General features: G+C 34.6%; 1 protein-coding gene across 4 annotated transcripts in view; it reads right to left on the minus strand.

Annotated features, from left to right (window-relative positions):
- Nucleotides 1–19,743, minus strand: part of Ccdc79 (coiled-coil domain containing 79) — a 42,857-nt gene that overhangs the window by 21,383 nt on the left and 1,731 nt on the right. For all 4 annotated transcript variants that reach the window (XM_013516116.1, XM_013516114.1, XM_013516115.1 and 1 more), the window contains exons 2-11: nt 17,459–17,522; nt 12,807–12,917; nt 12,493–12,621; nt 10,917–11,048; nt 9,759–9,819; nt 9,552–9,667; nt 9,331–9,453; nt 2,187–2,339; nt 844–975; nt 43–168 (exon numbers count right to left, since the gene is read on the minus strand). In XM_013516116.1, coding sequence (XP_013371570.1) covers nt 43–168; nt 844–975; nt 2,187–2,339; nt 9,331–9,453; nt 9,552–9,667; nt 9,759–9,819; nt 10,917–11,048; nt 12,493–12,621; nt 12,807–12,917; nt 17,459–17,489 — 1,114 coding nt within the window. In that variant the 5' untranslated portion in view covers nt 17,490–17,522. The remainder of the gene's footprint in view (nt 1–42; nt 169–843; nt 976–2,186; nt 2,340–9,330; nt 9,454–9,551; nt 9,668–9,758; nt 9,820–10,916; nt 11,049–12,492; nt 12,622–12,806; nt 12,918–17,458; nt 17,523–19,743) is intronic.

A 19,743-nucleotide genomic window follows, 5' to 3' on the forward strand; every position in this document is an offset into this window, starting at 1 on the left:
ATAAACTTTAGTTGCTATTTTCTTATATAACAGTAAACTTACTAATCTTTTTGCAGTTGTGAAGCACAAAAGTGGCAGCTTTGTTTAGTTCCTCATTCTGAGATTCAGTTAAAGCTTGTATCATGAGTGGAAGTCCATTGTTTTTAAAAAGGTCATACTGATTTTCCTCTGGAAAACATACCAAAAATTAAAGACAACTATTTTATCATAAACTATACGGATGAGGCAATGATTCTTCCTTGGGATAATCACAGACATAGTTTAAATTTTTAAAAAATAGAGAAAATAAGTAATGACTTCTGAGATGTAGCCAAATTAGTATCCCACCTCATTAAGAGAAAAAAAACTGCCCTTCCGGTTTGAAGAAAGGTAGAGCAAGCACATGTGGTGGCACATGCCTATAATCCCAGCACTCAGCAGGCTGAGGCTGGAGGATTGCTGCTGAGCACAAGGCCAGCCTGGGCTACAAAGTGAGTTCAAGGGCAGCCTGCACTACACAGCGAGACCCTGTCTCAAAAAAATGAAAAAAAAAAAAAAAAAAGATGAAGAAGAAAAAGCAGCATACGGAGGTAGCTACTGCAGTAATCTTGGTAAAAGATGCTAAAGGATAACACTGACAATTGACAGAAAAGAGTAAGAAAGGTGCAAGAGAAGTAGAACCATAGGTCTTAATGGCCAACTGAATAAAAGGGGTGAAGGAGGGTGTGGAATTAAAATAAATAGTTGGGCCCTAAATAACTTGTAGAAAAAAATACTTTAAGCCTTTTATGTGACTATAGGGGAAAAACCAACCATATTTTCACTGCTATTTTGATAAGCACACTATATAAATCAATACTTAACCACAATCCTCTGTGCAATGACCAAGAGCAAGAATGATGCTAAATTTTTCTGCTGAATCCAGACTTTCATGAGGCAGTAATGCCAGAAGTTTTGAAACAATGCAGTACTTGGACAATACCACTCCAAAAGTAGCTATTAGTATAAAATAGAGAAAGCAGTAAGTACAAATTTAAAACTTATAAATGTACATAATTTTTTTCAGAGCTTATCCAGGAAGAATATGATATAGTCTATATAGTATCTATATAATATATAGATACATATATATGTCTGTATATTATATATTATTATATGTATAGATATATGTGTATCTTATAGATATACATATTCTATATATTACAGATATATATATACAATATCTAATTACCTATATAACATCTAACATATGTGAGCACACGTGTTAATACAAACTCACTCTAATAAGATGGCTTATTATAATAGTCCTCATTAGTCCTTTTAAAGCAAATTTTTTGGTTTCTTGTTAGTTATTCTGCATAATGTAAATACAAAGTAATACTACCTTCCTAAAAGCTGAGTATATCCAGTATAATGTATCTCTTCTTACCCACATTGGATACTAGTAGCGAAGACATATCTACATAATCAAATCCTGCCCAATATTAAAATATTCTCTTAACTGATGATGGTTCTACTGATGTTGGTTTTTGTTTTTGTTTTTCTGAGACAAGGCCTCACCATGTAGCCCAGGCTGGCCTTGAACTCACAGTAATCCTCCTGCCTCAGCCTCCCGAGTGCTGGGATTACAGGCATGCACCATCATGCTCGGATTCTACTGATGTTAAAGACGCAGTAAAGCATAACTGAACTTATGCAGAGAGGTGATAAAATTCAAGAATTCCATTACTGTAAGCCATACTTCACCTCATGGGACTTTTACTGGTGTTCACCCACAGTCTAACAATACTGGTGCCAAGAATATATAAATATATACATGTATACATACATACACACATACCTCAAGGGACTACGTCTTAATATATTTTCTATCTCTAGAGCTAAGCACATAACAGACACTATCACTGTTTTTTTTTAAACTACTTTTTCAGTTATTTGTGATTGCCAATGGAGTCTTGTATTATAAAGATTTACAGACTATCATCAGACTTGGAATCAGAAGGCCTAGATATGAACTCTTAGGAAAGTTATAACTTCTATGAGAAAAGAAGAATTAGACTAGATAATTCCTAAGGTTCCTGCCCACTTGTTGAGAAGCTGAAAGTCTACCCTATGTTAGTGTTTAATCTACCATTTCAACACTCACCATGCTGAACTCAAACAAAATTCAATTTTAGAGAACTTGCTAACAAGCATTGTTCACTCACGATTATCAGCAATACATGCATCCATTGTCTTTGTTACCACTACTGCAAGCTTAGCACTGGAAGGAGTCTTGTGTGAATCAGATTCCAATTGTACAAGAACTTGAGACAATATATCCAGTCCACCCACAGATATAAAGTATTTCTGAACATATGCTTAAGGAATAAAAGAGCAGAACGATTAGTATCTCAGACAAAGCCAGCATATGATTTCATTCAATTAATGTTCACCAAATATACCATTAACTTGACTTTTTCAAACACTTACTAAAAGTCTGAAAATTAAAGAATTAAAAAAATCTAATCTTTATCTGTGCATATACATAATCAAAGGGTAGATTACTTAAGCACTTCACTCTGACACAATACATGTGTAGTATAATACTGCTTTTTGTGTATAAGAAATCTTTCTTACTGCATTTAATGAGGACTGCCATGTTTTCTAAGAATATTATTATCCCTTAACATTACTAAACAAGTCTTTTAATAGAGCTATAAGGAAGAGATTAATTCATGTAGGTTGGTATTAAATTTTTTTGGCTTTTCTGAGACAGGGTCTACACTATACAGTTCAGGCTGACCTTGAACTCACTATGCAGCCCAGGCTGGCCTTGAACTTGCGGCTATCCTCCTGTCTCAGCCTCCTGCATGCAGGATTACAGGTATGAGCCACCCCAGTTGGCTGGTTGGCACTGAAATTAGCAAAGTGATTTTCTAAATTCCAACACATCTCATTCCTCAGATTGCTAAAATCTGCAAATTATTTAACTGTTCTAAAACCACATATCTCATTGTTCTTATTTAATGTAATTCTTTTTACTTTTAGATCATACTATTGAGGAATATTTCAAGCAAAGATCCAGTGACAGATACATGATTTTTAAGTCTAAAGCCTTTTGTTCCCCTGTTGAAAATGATTCTGATGAGGAATGGGGAATGACTCCCATAGGTCTATGGTTCAATAGTCTTCACAGCCCCTATCCTGGAAATAGGCTTATATCAAATGTATATGTGGGCTAGTGGTTATAATTCTGCCACAAACCTTTTTTTCCAGGTTAGCCTAGTCCTATAAATTAAAGCCAAGATGATTTAAAAACAAAAATCAGTCAGGCACAGTGCCACACATCTACAATTGCAGCTACTATGAAAGCTAAGGCAGGAGGACTGAAAATTCAAGGCCAGCTTGGGCAACTTAGCAAGAGGCTAAAATAAAGTCTGGAGAAGTATTGCTCACATTAGAGCACTCCTCAGTTCATTCCAACGACCACACAAAAAAAGGGCAAGGATTAATTTTTATACTGCTTAATAAGACAAAGATATTAATAATCTACAAATATCATATCAGGAATTTTATACATCTGAGAAACTGTTAAGGAAACATTATTTAAGGATAAGCAAATGTTTTCAATCTCATAGAGACTCTGAAACAGCTTCTTCACTAAAATGTATTTTTAAAAAGGAGTTTGTTTTGGAGAGCTGGGGATCTAACTCAGTCTTGGGCATGCTAGAGAGGGGCTCTATAAATGAGCTACACTCTCAGGCCCCCAAAATATATATTTTTAAGTGCTTAGATGACAATGGCCCTATGTTAGCATAAAATTCTTGGTTATAGCCTAAGCAATAAAATTTCAGGCTTATAAGCAAAACATTCTACTTCATACTGGTTGTATGTTGAACGTTTCAGATTTCTTCTAATTTATATTTCATACCAGTTTGCTGACAGTAATGAAATCCTATAACTACTGTTCATTTAAGCTGTCATTTAGAGAAATAGGAGATGACAAGGTATCATGCAAAGATTCCAATTATTAGAATTCTAGAGGTACATTATTTTGTATGTAAAACATGAGTATTTGTTGTAAATCCCTGAATATACATATAAATCAGCAATGTATAAAAGTTCCAGTTGCTCCATATATTCACCTCATTCAACATGACTAATCTTTTTTACTTTTATCCAACCTAGTAGGTCGGTTGTGGTATCTTAGAGGGAGTCTAGTTTGAATTTCTCCAATGGCAATGCTTTTAAGCATCTTTTCAAGTTCTTATTTATATTCACATTTTCTTTGCACAGTATCTGTTCAAATATTTTGCCCATTTTTATTTTATTTTGTAGTGCTGAAGATCAAACCCATGCCCTTCAATATGCTATGCAAAGGCTCCTTCACTGAGCCATATCCTCAGCCCAGTGCACATTTTTAAACTGTTAGGTATAAAGGCCTCTGCCACTGAGCTATATCCCCAGCTCACTGCCCACTTTTTAATCATTAGGTTGTTTATATGTTACAATTGATTTCAAGTGTTCTTTACATATTCTGTGCTCAAGTTTTTTAAAATCAAGTGTGTTTCTCAAACATTTTCTCCCAGTCTGTGACTTGACTTTTAACAGTACCGCATAAAGACCAAAAGATTTTAATTTCTTAAAATAAAATAAAGTTCCATTTATCATGCTTTTTGTGTTTAAGAAATATTTATTAACCCCAAAGTTGTATTTTCTATGTTGTTTGTCTAGTTTTATATTTTTTACTCTTCTATTTAGGCCTATAGATAATTTTAAATAATATTTTATATATTGTGTGAGATAAGGGTTGAAATTCATATTTTGCATATACATATTCATTTTTTCCTACCCCCTTAGTTGAAAATGACATCTCTTCCCCTACAGAATTCCCATGACACCTATTATGGTTTGGATCTTAAATATACCTCAAAAGTTCATGTGTTGAAGGCTTGGTCCCCAGTGTAGCAGTTTTCAGGGGCAAGACCTTGAAAGGTGACTGGATTATGAGGGCTCTGACCTCATGAATGGATGAATCCATTCATAGATTCATAGCTCAATGGGCTTGAGGGGAAGGACTTATTATAAAACCAAGCTGTCTCTGTTTGCCTCCCAGATACCATGAAGTGAGCAGCTGTGTTCTACCACATGTTCCCTGCTGTGATGTTGTTCCTCATCACAGGCCTAGAAACACGAGACCAAGTGACCTGGACAGAAGCCTCTAAAACTATGAGCCAAAATAAATCTTTCCTCCTTTGACTTTAACAGTGTACTATAAAAAACAATGTAAAAAAACAATAACCCTATATTCATTTATGGGCCTACTTCTGGGCTATGTTGTTTCATTGATCTAAATATTTATATGTACACCAAAGCCTCATTTTCCTGATTACAGTATAGTGAATTTTGAAATCAGATAATAGAAGTCCAATAATTTTGTCTTTTTTTCAAAGACAGTTTTTATTATTTTATGCTCATTGCATTTCCATGTAACTTTTAGAATCATCTCATCAGAAAAGCCTGCTGGGATTGGGAATGCCAGGAAGCTAGAGATGAATTTAAGAAGTGACATTCTTATAACAGAGTCTTAAAAATCCATGAACACTATTATTTCCATTTACTTATTTATTTAGTTAGTCTTTATTAAACAGGGTTTCACTGTGCTGTTCAGGCTGGCCTTGAACTCACTTCGTATCTTAGGCTGGCTTTGAACTCACAGCTATCCTCCTGCTTTAGCCTCCCACGTGATGGGATTACAGGCATGTACCACCGTGTCTGGCTTCCCTTGAATTTAGATATTCTTTATTTCAGTAATATTTTGTGGTTATCAGAATACACATAGTTGTGTCATTCATTGTAACAAAACACCCAAGATAAAAACTTATAGAGGAAAGGCTGATATTCTGGCTCAGTTTCAGAAATTTTAGGGCATGGTCAGTTAACTCCACAATCAGTCGGCTCTACTGCCTGCAGCAAAGCAGCACATCATATTGGAAAATGTATGGCATAGGAAATTGCTCACCTCATGACAGCTGGGAAGCAGAAAGAGAGAAAAAAAAGAGGCCTGGTCCTAATACTCACTTCAAAGGCAGACCTCCAAAGACCTGACTTCCTTCACTAGACCCCACCCCTAGAAGTTCTACTACCTCCAAACAGTGCCACATACTGAGGGCCACTTGGTCCTTCAATGAACCTTTGGAGGACACAGAAAAATTGTAACACAAGTATGGTATATATTTCATTAAATTTATCCCTAAGAATTTACCTTTTTGGTATTATTGTAATGGATCATTTCTTTATGATTCTAATTATTTGTTGCAGTATTCAGAAATAATTGATTTTGTACAGAACCTTATTTTGCAACTTTGCTAAAATCACTAGTTCTAGTAGCTTTAAATTTTCTACACAGACAATCATGCCATTTATGAAAAAATAATTTTCTCCTTTCTGTTCAATTTCTATGCCTTTCATTTCATTTTCTTTCTTTCATTTCTTATTTACTGGTTAGGATAGCCAGTAAAATGTTAAAATAAAGTAGTGAGAGCAGCCTTTGTTTTTTCCAGTCTTATGTAAAAGGACTAAGTCTTTCATCATTAATTATGTGAGTGTATTATGTAGAGGTCCTTTAGCATATTATAGAAGTTCCCTTGTATTCCTCATTTAGTAAGAGTTCTTATTATAAGTGTATTTATGCAAACACTTTTCCTGAATTTATTGAGATCATACATAGTTCTTTTTTTCTTTTTTTTTTTTTTTGTACCGGGAATTGAACTAAGGACCTTGCGCTTGCCAGGCAGGTGCTTGTGCCACTAAGCTATATCCCTGACCTTTTTCTCTAATCTATGAATGTAGTCACTTATCTAATTTTAAACCAATCTTGTACTCTTGGGGTATATACTACTTGGTCATAATGTATTATCCTTTTTCTGTATTGCTAGACTCAATCTGTTAATGCTTTATTAAGCATTTTTTGCTCTTGTTGTTGTTGTTGAGACAAGGTCTAACATGTAGCCCAGGCTGGTTTTGAACTTGGTATATAACCCAAGCTAATACTTCATTAAGAATTTTTACCAAAAAAAGGGCCAGGGAGATAGCTCAGCAGCATAAGCACCTGCCTGCAGGCAAGCCTAAGGTCATGAGTTCAATTCCCAGTACAAAACAAAAATGAAAAAAAGAATTTTTATGTCTATGTCCATAAGGGATAATTGCCTATAGTTTTTTCACAATGTTTTTTTTCACAATTTTGTATGGGTATAGTACATAAAGCGCTACAGAATGTGTGAGAAGTTTTTCTTCAATTTCTATTTTTGGGAAGAATTTACACAGAATTATTTGTTCACTCTTCCCCGAGATTTCTGGTAGAATTCACCAGTAAAAATCAATAGGGCCTAGAAATCCCTGTGTATTGACACACAATTTGTATTTCTTTAATGCATATACATGTAACTTGAGTGAGTGAACTTTGGTAATTTATATTCTTCAAAGAATTTGCCCAATTCATGTAAGCTGTTAAAGTTTGTACTATAAAGTTATTTCTATTATTTTTTTATTATCCTTTTAGTGTCTGTTAAGACCTATGGTGATGTCAGAGCTTATGCTGATATTGCTAATTTGGGCCCTTAATTATCAGTTATTTGGGGATTTTTTAGATGTTTTATTTTTACTTATTTGTGAATTAGTGCCACTGTGGTTAGATCACATACTCTATGAATTTTTAATTTTGCTATCTAGGTGCTCTGTTTTATGAGGCTTCAAAAAATTTTGCTATCAGAAGAGCAGCTGCTGAATAAGGACTCGGAGAACATAAGAATACAGACTATGCCTGAAGACTCAGAGGTGTAGTTGACCGGGGTCACAAGAGCCGTTTCAAAGCTAGAAACCAGGAGGACCTTGTGTAATACCTGGGGAGACCTCCTGGAAGCCATTCTTCCCCTGACAGTACAGGCTGTGGTGGAGGAGTGCGTGGAGCACTGGAGAGGTCTGCACCGAGATTCCTGGTGCCTGTGCTCACGACTGGGGAGAGGACACTAAGTGGTTGTGGGGTCCCAATGCACTGGGAGGCTGGAGAGAGAAAGCTACAAAAAATGGCTTTCGCCCCACATGGCTCACTTGAGATGTTAGTAAGGATTACCTCCTCAGTATTCTATAGCCGTGACAAGGAGGAGGCCAAGGAGAGAAAACAAAGAGACTGAGAAAAAGCAGCTGCTTTTGCTGCAGCACCAAGAGAAACAGACCCTAAGTCTGATTCTCGGGGCCCCAAGAAGAACTCGACGACTACATTCATCTGCTACCACTGTTAAAAGCCAGGCCACCTCAAGAGGAACTGCTCCAGGAAGCCCCCTGGGCCATGTCCTGAATGCAAAGGTAACCACTGGAGATCAGTCTGCCCTCTGAAGTGGAGGCCCCAGAGCTCAGACCCATCCTACCAGTTAGTCTAACAGGAATGAGGGGGCCCGGGGCATGCTCTGCCTTCTCCCTCTGGCTAGACTGTCATACCCAGGAGGAGCCCTGGGTAATCATGACTACAGAGGAAAAAGAAAACAGTCTGTTGCTAGATACAGAGGCAAGTCTCTCAGTCTTTCTTTTCGATCCTGGCCTTCCTTCCACCTGTCACACCTCAGTGAAAAGAGTCACTGGTGAGGTAATCCACTATTTTTCACAATCCTTAGGCTGTAACTACTTGTTAGATCTTTCTTGCGTATCTCTGTCTTCCTGAGAAACCACTTTGAAGATACCACCATATATTACAGCAGCCATTGATATTTTCCTACTAACCTGTCCATAACTCTGTAATGTTTGTATTGTTCCTATGCTATTTCGTAAATGGTGTATGTTTATTACTATGTGTTTCCTACAACAACCATTGAGAATAGTCAATGAATATTCAATTGGTCACTCATGTATAGCTCTATTTATTTTCTTTAGAAATCACTTTGAAGATACCAAAGTATAGTACAACAACCATTGATAACAACCTACCACTTCTGTCTGCAGCTCACTATAATTTGTCTATTTGTTTTCCTGAGAAACTATCTTGTAGATAACAATATGTAAAACAACAACCATTGATAATTTCCTACCACTTTGTCTGTAATTCAGTAAGCCCCCATATTACTATGTTATTCTTCTTTTACTCTTTCAAATAAAAAAAAAGAAAAAAGAAAAATTTTGCTATCTAGTCACTCTGCTGCTTCCACCATCTTCCTAATACTACCCATTCTTAAGATTTTATCTTCAAAAGTCTAAGTGCATCCCAAATGACCAAATGGTAGAAAATTAACTCATTAATTCAATTAATTAGTTCATTAAATACTTTTTATTTTTCTTTAAAATGTTTCAAGTATCACTGCCTAAAAAGTAAGTACTTACTGTTATTTGCAAGACTAAGTCCAATAAGTGAGCAAATAGGGCGAATTATCTCAGGTTTCTTGCAATTTATTAGCCACTCATTAGCATGTGGAAAAAGTGAACAGCAAAACATTTGATTCTCATCTGAAAGGATATAAAGTCCATCATTTTAAATTTGACATTTGGAAAATACGAGTTTTTACTTGTTTTTATTTTTATATTTAAATATCTGAGATAATTACCATTTTGAGGATTGTTGACACAGACACACAGAGTACTACATACTGAAGACCACAACTGGTACCTCTGGAAAACATTTTTATCTGACAAATTGAACTCATAGTTTGAAAAAACTGTCCTATTATGTTAAAAAGAAAAGAAAATAAATTAATATAAATGCATTAAGTTCTTAAATAATGAGTAGCAACAAGATATTTAGATTTGCTTACCTGAACAACCGTGACAAAACTGTAATACAACCTGTTTCTCTCACAAGTGTTTGTCCGCTTCCTTAAAAAAGCCACATATTATGCAAATATAACTTAGCAATAATTTTAATAAACAATTATCTTTCAAACCACTTAAAGGTATTATAAAGCATAATGCAATTATAGAAGCTAAAAATTTGTAATCAAGATTATTATGAAAAATATGCTATGCTTAGAGGCTAACAACCTTCAAGTTTCCTCTAGAAATTATGAAATAATTATTTTGCCTCATGGCTTTCTCTTACAACACCAAAATGTGCTCTAAAGGAGAAAAAATATTTTCTAGTTTTTCCAAAATAGCAAAAGTAAAATTTAGAAGCAATTAAATGCCTAACAAGTTACCTAAATAAAATAACATTTAAAAATAACTTTATCCATTCATCATCAGTTGATAGGGATTTGGGATGTTTCCAATATTTAGCAATGAATGGATAAAGACGTGTTTTTATACAATGGAGTACTACGTGATAAAGAAAGATAAGCTTGAGACATTTCTAGCTAAATGGATGTACCTTGAGACCATACCCTTAGGAGAAATAAATCATACATACATTGTCAAATACTACATTGTTTCACTAGTGTGAAAAACTGGAAGTGTAAAATTGAGAAATGGGAAGAAAATGTTCAAATGGGAATGGGAACAAAGGAGAAGTGAGGGTGAAAGGAAGGAAGGGACAACAAAATAAAAAGAAGGAAAAAATAGAAACAAAGCTTTTATAAATAAGGGGAGGTTGAAGAGAGGGGAATGGGGAATAAAAAGAAGCAAGATATATCACATAGAAGTACAAAATCCTTATGATGAATGTTATCATTGTGTGTATCTAAAATGTACCAATAAAATTTTTAAAAATAATTTTATCCTGGGCAGGCAGAATATGGGAATATTCTATACTATATGGGCAATTATTCTATAAATCTAAAATTATCCCAAATCCTAAATCACTTTACTATTTTTAAAATACATATCAAATGATTAAGTGCATGCTATTAATTCCTTTTCTAAAGCTAGTACTTCTAAGAAGTTAATGAGATTTGAAAAAAGACACTGATACAAAGACAAAAAAAATTTAAATCTATTATTTAAAATTATTTTAAACATTCATAGGAAAATGTACTTACGATTATTTGAAACCAGAACCAAAATAACATAGACAGACATTCTTTTCAAATTTGTGTTGGAATCATCATTAGATAAGAACAAAGTTAATTCTTCAAATAACTCTGAAGTACACAAACTTTGCTGACAGTAAACTGAAATATAAAATGTAATTTTAATTTCAAAGCATTAGTACAAACTAATTTTTAAGTACGCTGAGTAAAATGCAAAGTTGCCAAACTAAGGATAGTTCTCAATCAGATCTCATTTAACTCATATATGCCAGAAATACAACAAAATTTTTAATATACTGATACATGCTTAAGTAGCAGACCAAAGCAGCAGTATTTTAATCAAAAGTGCTTTATCTAGGCTTTAAAACATGTATTAAAATTATCTAGAATTTCCAGTAAAAACTACAATCAGACAAAAAATTTCAAAAGGATAAATAACAAACAAAGCAAGAAAGATAAAATTTGTACACCTGCTTTGGAAAACACAGGAACAATATTAGCAATATTTGTGTTATTTTTGACACTTTTTTTAGCAATAAAATGTGTTTTATTGAGAAACACTCAAGGTAGGGTGGCACTCTCCTCTAATACTTCCTACTTGGGCAGTTAAGGCAGGAAGACTGCAAGTTTCAAGTCTTCCTGGGCATCACAGACCCTGAAACAAACAAGCTAAAATGACAGACAGAGAGAGAAATAAAGTTTTTACAAACATTTAAAAAAAAATGATGTCTACATAATAGTGAGTTTTTGTGTACCTGATACTCACGCAATAAGCAGAGTCTCACAAAAATAATTTGGAGTATAACTCAGTGGAAAAGCCCATTTTTACATGTGTGAATTCCTAGGTTCAATCCCCAGCACAGCCGGACATGGTGGCACATGCCTGTAATCCCAGCACTCAGGAGGCTGAGGCAGGAGGATCGTTGCGAGTTTGAGGCCAGCCTGGGCTACAAAGTGAGCTCAAGGCCAGCCTGAACTGCATAGCCAGACTTAATCTCAAAAAGACAAAAAAAAAAATCAGCACTAAGAACAAAAATAATAATTTGAATACAGTAATATAATCAGCATATTCTCCAGTGCCTAGAACCAGCTATTTGACCCTACCTTAAAGGCAAGGTGTAGATTGTTTTCTTTGTGCCCTCAATTCCTAGTCAGATCTTGATTCTTAAAAGTTGATGGAGACATTTAATTAAAGAAAATATAAAAATATAAAGTTAGTTTGACAAACTGATGGGTTTAAATTCAACCTCATTTCAGGTATATTGTAAAGTGTTCTTGTCAACATGAATTTCTGTACCCAAGTTATATAAATTGGTTCTGGATTATCTTCATCTTTTGATTTATATCTGGATAAAGTATCAAATATATAAAAAAGAAATTAAATTCTAAAATTATTAGCCAGACGTGGCGGTGCACACCAGTAATCCCTGCACTTGGGAGGCTGAGGTGGGAGGATTACTACAAGTTCAACACCAGCCTGGGCTACATAATCCAAGGCCAGCCTGGACTACATAGTGAGTCCCTGTCTCAAAAAACAAACAAAAAATTATTTTTGAGTAACATATAATATATGCTTATATTTTACCATTTTTTTCTGCAACAGCTCCTAAAGTAAATAAGGCTGCTTCTTTTAACATGCTGTGTTCACTTGACTTTGCAAGATTTTTTACAAACATCAAACCACCAATTTCCCGAAAATAAACACTTGCATCACCTGTAGGGTGTAGAGATAAAACAAAATAGAAATTATTTGTATGAGGGTGGATGTGTGTGTAGGTTATTCTGAAAAAAATGAAGAATATAACAGAGTAAATGAGCAGAGGAGAAAGAGCTATGCATAATTAACATATAGGACTAAAAAATTAGAATCATGGGTAAAAATTCACAAGCATGTCTTACTGTTTTGTTGGCAAATTGAATAAATAGTGACCAAAGCTTCTTTTTGTGATAAAGGGTTGTCCATTTGGTACTTCAGACACTCCAATAATAAATTCAGGTCAGTCTTCATTTCTGAAGAAGAAAAATTTCATATTTTAAGCCAAAAGTTTTCTTTCAAAAACTAACCATTAAAAATTCACTTTCTATTTACGTATCTTCGATTTGTTTGTTTCTTTTTTGAGACAGGGTCTCTCCATATACTCCAGGATGACCTTGAATTCTCTAGGTAGCCCAGACTAGCCTGAAACTTATGATTCTGCCTCAGCCTCCTGGGTGCTAGAACTATAGGCATACACTGTCACACTGAAATGCTGGATATTTAAAAAAATACTACTTTCATAATCTACCAAACAATAAAGTTGTATGAAAACAAAGATGTTCTTTAAATAAAAGAACTTAAAATGAACTTCTTATAGCCCTTTGGTTCCCCCCTTGCATGTAATACAGGAATAATATAAAGGTTATTCTCTGTAAGCAAGGCTACACTGGTTTAAATATCTGCCATTTAGAAAGGAACCGAATGAAGCAGGTGTGGTGGTGCATACCTATGATCCCAGTACTCTGGGAGGTCAAAGCAGGAAGATCCCACCTCAGGCAGCTTAGCAAGACTCTATCTTAAAATAAGTAATTTTGAAAAGAGCTAGGGATGTAGCACAGTGTGAAGGCTGTGGGTTTAATCTCTGGTACCGAAACAGACATGAAGAAATGAAGGAAAGAAGGAAGTCAATTAAGAGGGAGGAATAGATGAAGGGAAGAAGGAAAAGAGAGAGGGAGGGAAGGACTAAATGAAAACACAACATATCAAAATTTGTAGGATGCTACTGAAGCAGTATTTAGGAGGAAATGTGTAGCACTAAATACCTAAATTAAAAAAGAAAAGTCTCAGTGATTTCAGCATCCATCTTAGGAAACTAGAAAAAGCACTGAGAGCTGAGACTTGTAATCTCAGCTACTTGGGAGACTGAGGTAGGAGGATTACAAGTTTGAGGCCAGCACAGACAATTTAGTGAGAAACAGTCTCAGAAGCTAAAAGCTGAGTGTGGTGATGCACACCTATAATCCCAGCACCCAGAGGCTGAGGCAGGTGGATCACCCAAAGTTTAAGGCCAGCCTGAACTGCACAGCAGTATTCCTGTCTAAAACAAACAAAACAACAAAAATAAAACTAAAAAGGTCAGAAGATGTACCAGTACAAGTTTAATGCCAAGTACTGAAAAATCAAATGAATAAGAAAAACAAGCAAATTAATCCCAAAGTAAGAAATTATAAAGTAGGAAAACAGTAGAGCAGGTGCTTTGAGAAGATAATACAACTAACAAACCTCTAGCCAGACTGATTTGGAAAAACAAGTACAGATATAAATCACTAATATCAAGAATGAAAGACATGGCATTATCACAGATTCTACAGATAATTCAAAAGATAAAAAAGAGCACTATACATAACTTCACACCTATAGATCAATAACATAGGTGACAAATTCCTTGAAAGATATCAATCACCAAAATTCAGAGGTGAACAGATAACCTGAATATATATATATATATAGATAGATATATAGTTATATATAGATATATATATATCTATGAGAGAGAGAGAGAGGAGTTGAATGCATAAAGTTTAATCATATACTAAACCATGTAATGAAATACTACTTGGTAATTAAAAAGAATTAACCACTGATATATGCAACATGGATGCATCTCAAATTAACTACGCTGAGAGAAAAAAGCCACAGAAAAAAGTACATACAATATGATTCCAAGTATTGAAAAAATACAAATTAGTCTGTAGTAAAAGAAGACAGATTAGTGGTTACTTAGGCAAAGAGCATCTGAGAAGGGACAGAAGAGATGCGTTTTTCAAGGACAGGAGGATATATGCACCATCTTGATTGTCCTGATCTTCGCACAGCTATGTACATACGTCAAAGTTATCAAAATGTAAGCTCTTTGTAACTAAACAGCAGACAGCATTCAAATAAAGTTATATAGAGACATTGGCATAGTGTGTGAATTAACATTTAGAATTCTGAAAGATATAGGATGAAGAGTGGACATAATAATATAGAGCACACTAAAGAAACTAAGAGTATCACCAATCAATGTTTAGTCTTCCTGAACATGCCAAAGAAAACTTTTGATGGGAATAGTGGTTTTCAACTTAAGGCACAGTGTAGGGTGTAAGAAACTTCTTTATGTACTTCTCCATAACTTTCTGTACTTCTGTCTCATATAGATCTCCTATAATACTCCTTCCCTTCCCAGCCAAACCACCTTCTGACATCTACAATTATTATGTTTCATCTTAGTTTTGTCATCTCTAGGCTGAGCAACCAGTTCCTTTAAAAATTCCTAAAAAGAGGAAGCAAACAAAAAATAAAGTAAATATAATACCAAAAGTATAAGTAATAAAAGAAAATTTGATAAAATTGATTTAAAATTTAAAACAAGCAGCGCACAGTTCCCTTTTAAACTGCAGCTTACTAGTCCTAATAAAGCCTCTTCTGGATGGCATATAAAAAACTTAAGATGGGCATGGTAATCCCAGCACTCGGGAGGCAGAGGAAGAAGGATGGTGAACTGGAGGCCTATCAGGGCTACACAGTGAGTCCAAGGGCAGTCTGAACTATATGGTGAAACACTGTCTCAAAAAAGAAAAAAAAAATTAAATGTTGAAGCTTTAAAAGATATTCAAAATGTGAAAAGAGAGCCTAGTCTGGAAGAAAATATCTATAAATCAGATATCCAAGGAGATTGTGTTCAGAATATTAAAACTCTTAAATGCAATAATAAAAAGATAATCTAATTAAGAAGTATGCAAAGGATTTGAATGCACATGTCTCCAAAGATCAATTGCCAGAAGTAAGCAAAGGATTTGAATGCACATGTCTCCAAAGATAAATTGCCAGAAGTAAGCAAAGGATTTGAATGCACATGTCTCCAAAGATAAATTGCCAATAAGTATATGAGAAGATAACACAACATTGTTACTCATTAGGAAAATGCAAACCAAAACCGTAATTAGATATCACTTCATGCTGCTACTAAACAAATGACTTTAAATAAAAGTCATTTGATGGGAGTCACTGATGGGAGATAACAGATAAATACTCTTTACCTTTTGGCTGGGATGACTCAGGGGTATGACTCCCAGAGTTTCTGAAGAAAGTTAAGCTCCAATACCCATAAATGGATAATGTACTCTTTGATCTACCTTTCCCTTCCTACCTCAGTTTCTCACTTCCCAACTAGTGTTTACTAGAATTTTTTTTTTGGACTACTTAAACCCAAATCCCTGTCTCAAGGTCTACCTCTTGGGGTAAACCAAATAAAAATATAAAATGAAAGAGAGTGAAATATATCAGATGAAAGAGATGTAGGGTGGAAGTATGATGGGTGAATGGAGGGGGTATCAACAATAATTATCTATCTTTTCAGCTTCCTCAACTTTTCCTTCTCCAGAATCTTGAATTTTCTCTTCAAAAATCTTTGGCCTCTATAATCTTCTAAGACTTCCTTGACAAGCTAGGCACAACAGCAGACACTGGTAATCTCATCTACATGGGAGGCTGAGGCAGAAGGATCCACTGAGGCCACTTTAAGGTCAGCCCAGGGAATATAGCAAGACTTTGACTCCAAAAATCAAAACAATAACCACACTGAGACTCTACTGATATTGGAACTTCCCTCTAGCTATTGCCATATACCTTTAGTCAAATTTCTTAAAAAACTAAGCTACTTATACCATCTTCAGGTCTTCATTTCCCATTTAAATATACTCTACAACAATCTGACTGATTGTTATTAAGTCTATCTTTTATTTTTTCTCAGTACTGGAAACTGAGCCCAGGGCTTCACGAATGCTAGGCAAATCCTCTACTGAGTTATATCCTCAAACTTTTTTATTTTTATCATTATTATTATTTTTTATCTTGACACAAGATCTTGCTATATTCCCTTGGCTGACCTTGAACTGGCCTCAGTGGATCCTTCTGCCTCACCTTCTCAAGTAGCTAAGATTACAGGCTATGTGCTACCATGCCCAGCTGTTAATAAAACAAATGACATCTAAATGCAAAATCCTGTGAAAATTCAGTCCTCATCTGTGGTATGTGGTACAGATACTCTCATATGATTTCTTTCTCATGAAGCATTCTCCTAAGGCTGTAACTTCCAAGACATTACACTTTTGATTCTTTCTCCTTCCTGAAATGTTTTTTTCAGTCTTTTTTTTTTCTGAGACTGTTCTCTTCAGCTAAACCTTTGTGTTAGCATACATTAGACACACTATTCCCCATCCTTTTCATATTGTTTCTATTTTTCTGAGAACAATTGTTACACTGCACCTTCTTGTAGACTTTGACAGTGGTCCTCTCAAGTTCCTGCAATTATTTTATATAGGATCATTAAACAACTATTATATAACATTCTAAGCATCAGCATGCTTTTTTGTTTGCACGTCATTTCCTGAAGCCAGGAATTAAGTGATAGGCACAAAGCTGGTGTTCAATGCTGAGTGACTTATTCCTGGATGCTGTCAGATAATCTGCAGTATAACCCACAAACATATTATAAAACTAACTGTAGATATATGATCCATGAATTTCTCACCTTGTATTTTCTTTGTGTCCTCAGTGTCCATGCTTGACTGTATTCGTATTTCTTTTTAATTCATCTACAAGAGAAAGGTATTTTCTCATTTTAAATTGGATTTTAAGAATGCCAGAAATACAAATACAAAGGAGATAGGAAAAAAATAGTTTTCTTAAAGCCAGAAGACAAGGATTTGAATTTGCAACTTATGGAAATGTGATATTGGACCTGTTGCTTGAATTCTCAGATTCAGTTACTTTCGTGTAAAATAAGATGGTAGAATTGTTTCAAGTATTAAATTTGAAAATGTATGTAAACACATCTAGCCTTTTTAAAGAACTCTAGGCATTCAACAAATTTTATTAAACAAACGAATGGTTGATTGACTAAATCAAACCAGTCCTCTTTTGGTCCCACTTCCTTTTTTTTTTTTTTTTTACTACAAATCATTATCCCACAGTTTCTGATCAGATATCACTGCATGAATCAAGTTTAAAACATAGACACAGACATACACTCTTTAGATTTCCATTTCTCTCCATAAACTAAGCTTAACACTAATTTTTTCCAAGAACCCATGGTTATTTTTGGTATGGTATTCTACCACTAAGCTTAAATCTTTGTATATATCATTTCTTTTTTTTTTTTTTTTTTGGTTTTTCTCCGGTACCAGGAACCGAACTCACGACCTTGCGCATGCCAGGCAAGCGCTTTTGCCGCTGAGCTAAATCCCCAGCCCCTGTATATATCATTTCTTAGGAAAATTTCTATATACATCACTTGTCAGAAAAATGAGGCCATTCTGATATGGTCTCTTACATGCCCTAATTGAGAATGCTAAGTTGAATATTTATAAAATGTATCACAGTCAATTTAATTTCTTAGAGCAACAAATTAGGTCTGCAAAATTCTATACTCTTTTATTTCAACATGAAAATAAAATCCCTAAGTTTAAGGAAATTAAAAATATGAAGATTTTTATAAGTTAATATATGAACCTATATTAGTTTTGCCATTTTAACATAATATCACATTAAAAAGGAAATGACAAGGTATATTATAACACATCCACAGGATAGGTTATTGTTACAAGAATACTGACCTTGAATAGAAATGTTTAATTGCAACAAAAAATGCTTACGTTAAAAGGCTTATGTTATGTCACAACAAAAAATGTTATGTTAGCAACAAAAAATGCTTATGTTATGTTAACCATAAAGAGCAAGATTCAAAATTTTATCTATAGTATAGTACCAACTAGATAGAGGCACACAGAGGCAACTAGATAGAGGCAAATATAAGATTGGATAGAAAGACAGCAACATTATTAACAGTTATTTTTAGGAGGTGGTTCTATGGCTGTTTTATTCCAGTGTTTTTTGGTTTTGCAATTTTTAGAATAATAACTTCTAACATTCAGTAAGTACCTACTATAGGCCAGACTCTGTCCTTTACACTTTACAAATATTACCTTTTTAGTCATCACAATAACTTTATGAGGGAGATACATGAACAAAGACTGATGAGTTGGAATGGAAACCAAGAACATCTGAGGTCAACAGAGGAAAATCTTCTCCTCCATTATATGTCTCCCATATGCAAAACATATTCTCTGCATATTATATTATACATATTATCTTTCAGAAAATGAGTTAAGATTTGGAAAAAGAAAACTAGATGTTTTTAAAATGAGGGGTTAAAGGCATACAACTCATTGGTGAAGTGCCTGCCTAGCATCCACAAGGTTCTGCTTTGATACCTAGCACTGCCAATCAAATAAAATAAAGTTATGCTGCATAATTTTATTTGTTTTTTTGTTTTTTGTTTTTTTGTTTTTTCTCCGGTACCGGGAACCGAACTCACGACCTTGCGCTTGCCAGGCAGGCGCTTTGCCGCTGAGCTAAATCCCCAGCCCCTTATGCTGCATAATTTTAATGTGACTAGTGAGGCCTAAATAGCCTTGCTTTTAGTTCAGCACTAGAGATTCATGCAGCTGAGTGATACATTTGCCAGACTCTGGGTTTGATTCCTAGAACAAGGAAAAAAATCAAACTTAAAAAATGGACAATTGTATCATATGAGGATGTTTTTGTTTTGTGGGGAAGCTTAAAGATTATTTAATTAGACAGTGTTCTTTTAATATAATTTTTATTTTTAAAAGAGGGCTAATGTATAAATTTTCTTGTTTTTTCACTTCTGTTTGCAGTGCTGGAGCTCAAATGGAGGGCCTTGTACATGCCAGACAAACACTTTACCACTGAGCTATATCTCCAGCCCCTGTATAACTTTAAAATCTAAATGTC

This window comes from Chinchilla lanigera, unplaced genomic scaffold (assembly GCF_000276665.1).
Source record: "Chinchilla lanigera isolate Chin_1 unplaced genomic scaffold, ChiLan1.0 scaffold00032, whole genome shotgun sequence".
NCBI classification, from domain to species: domain Eukaryota; kingdom Metazoa; phylum Chordata; class Mammalia; order Rodentia; family Chinchillidae; genus Chinchilla; species Chinchilla lanigera.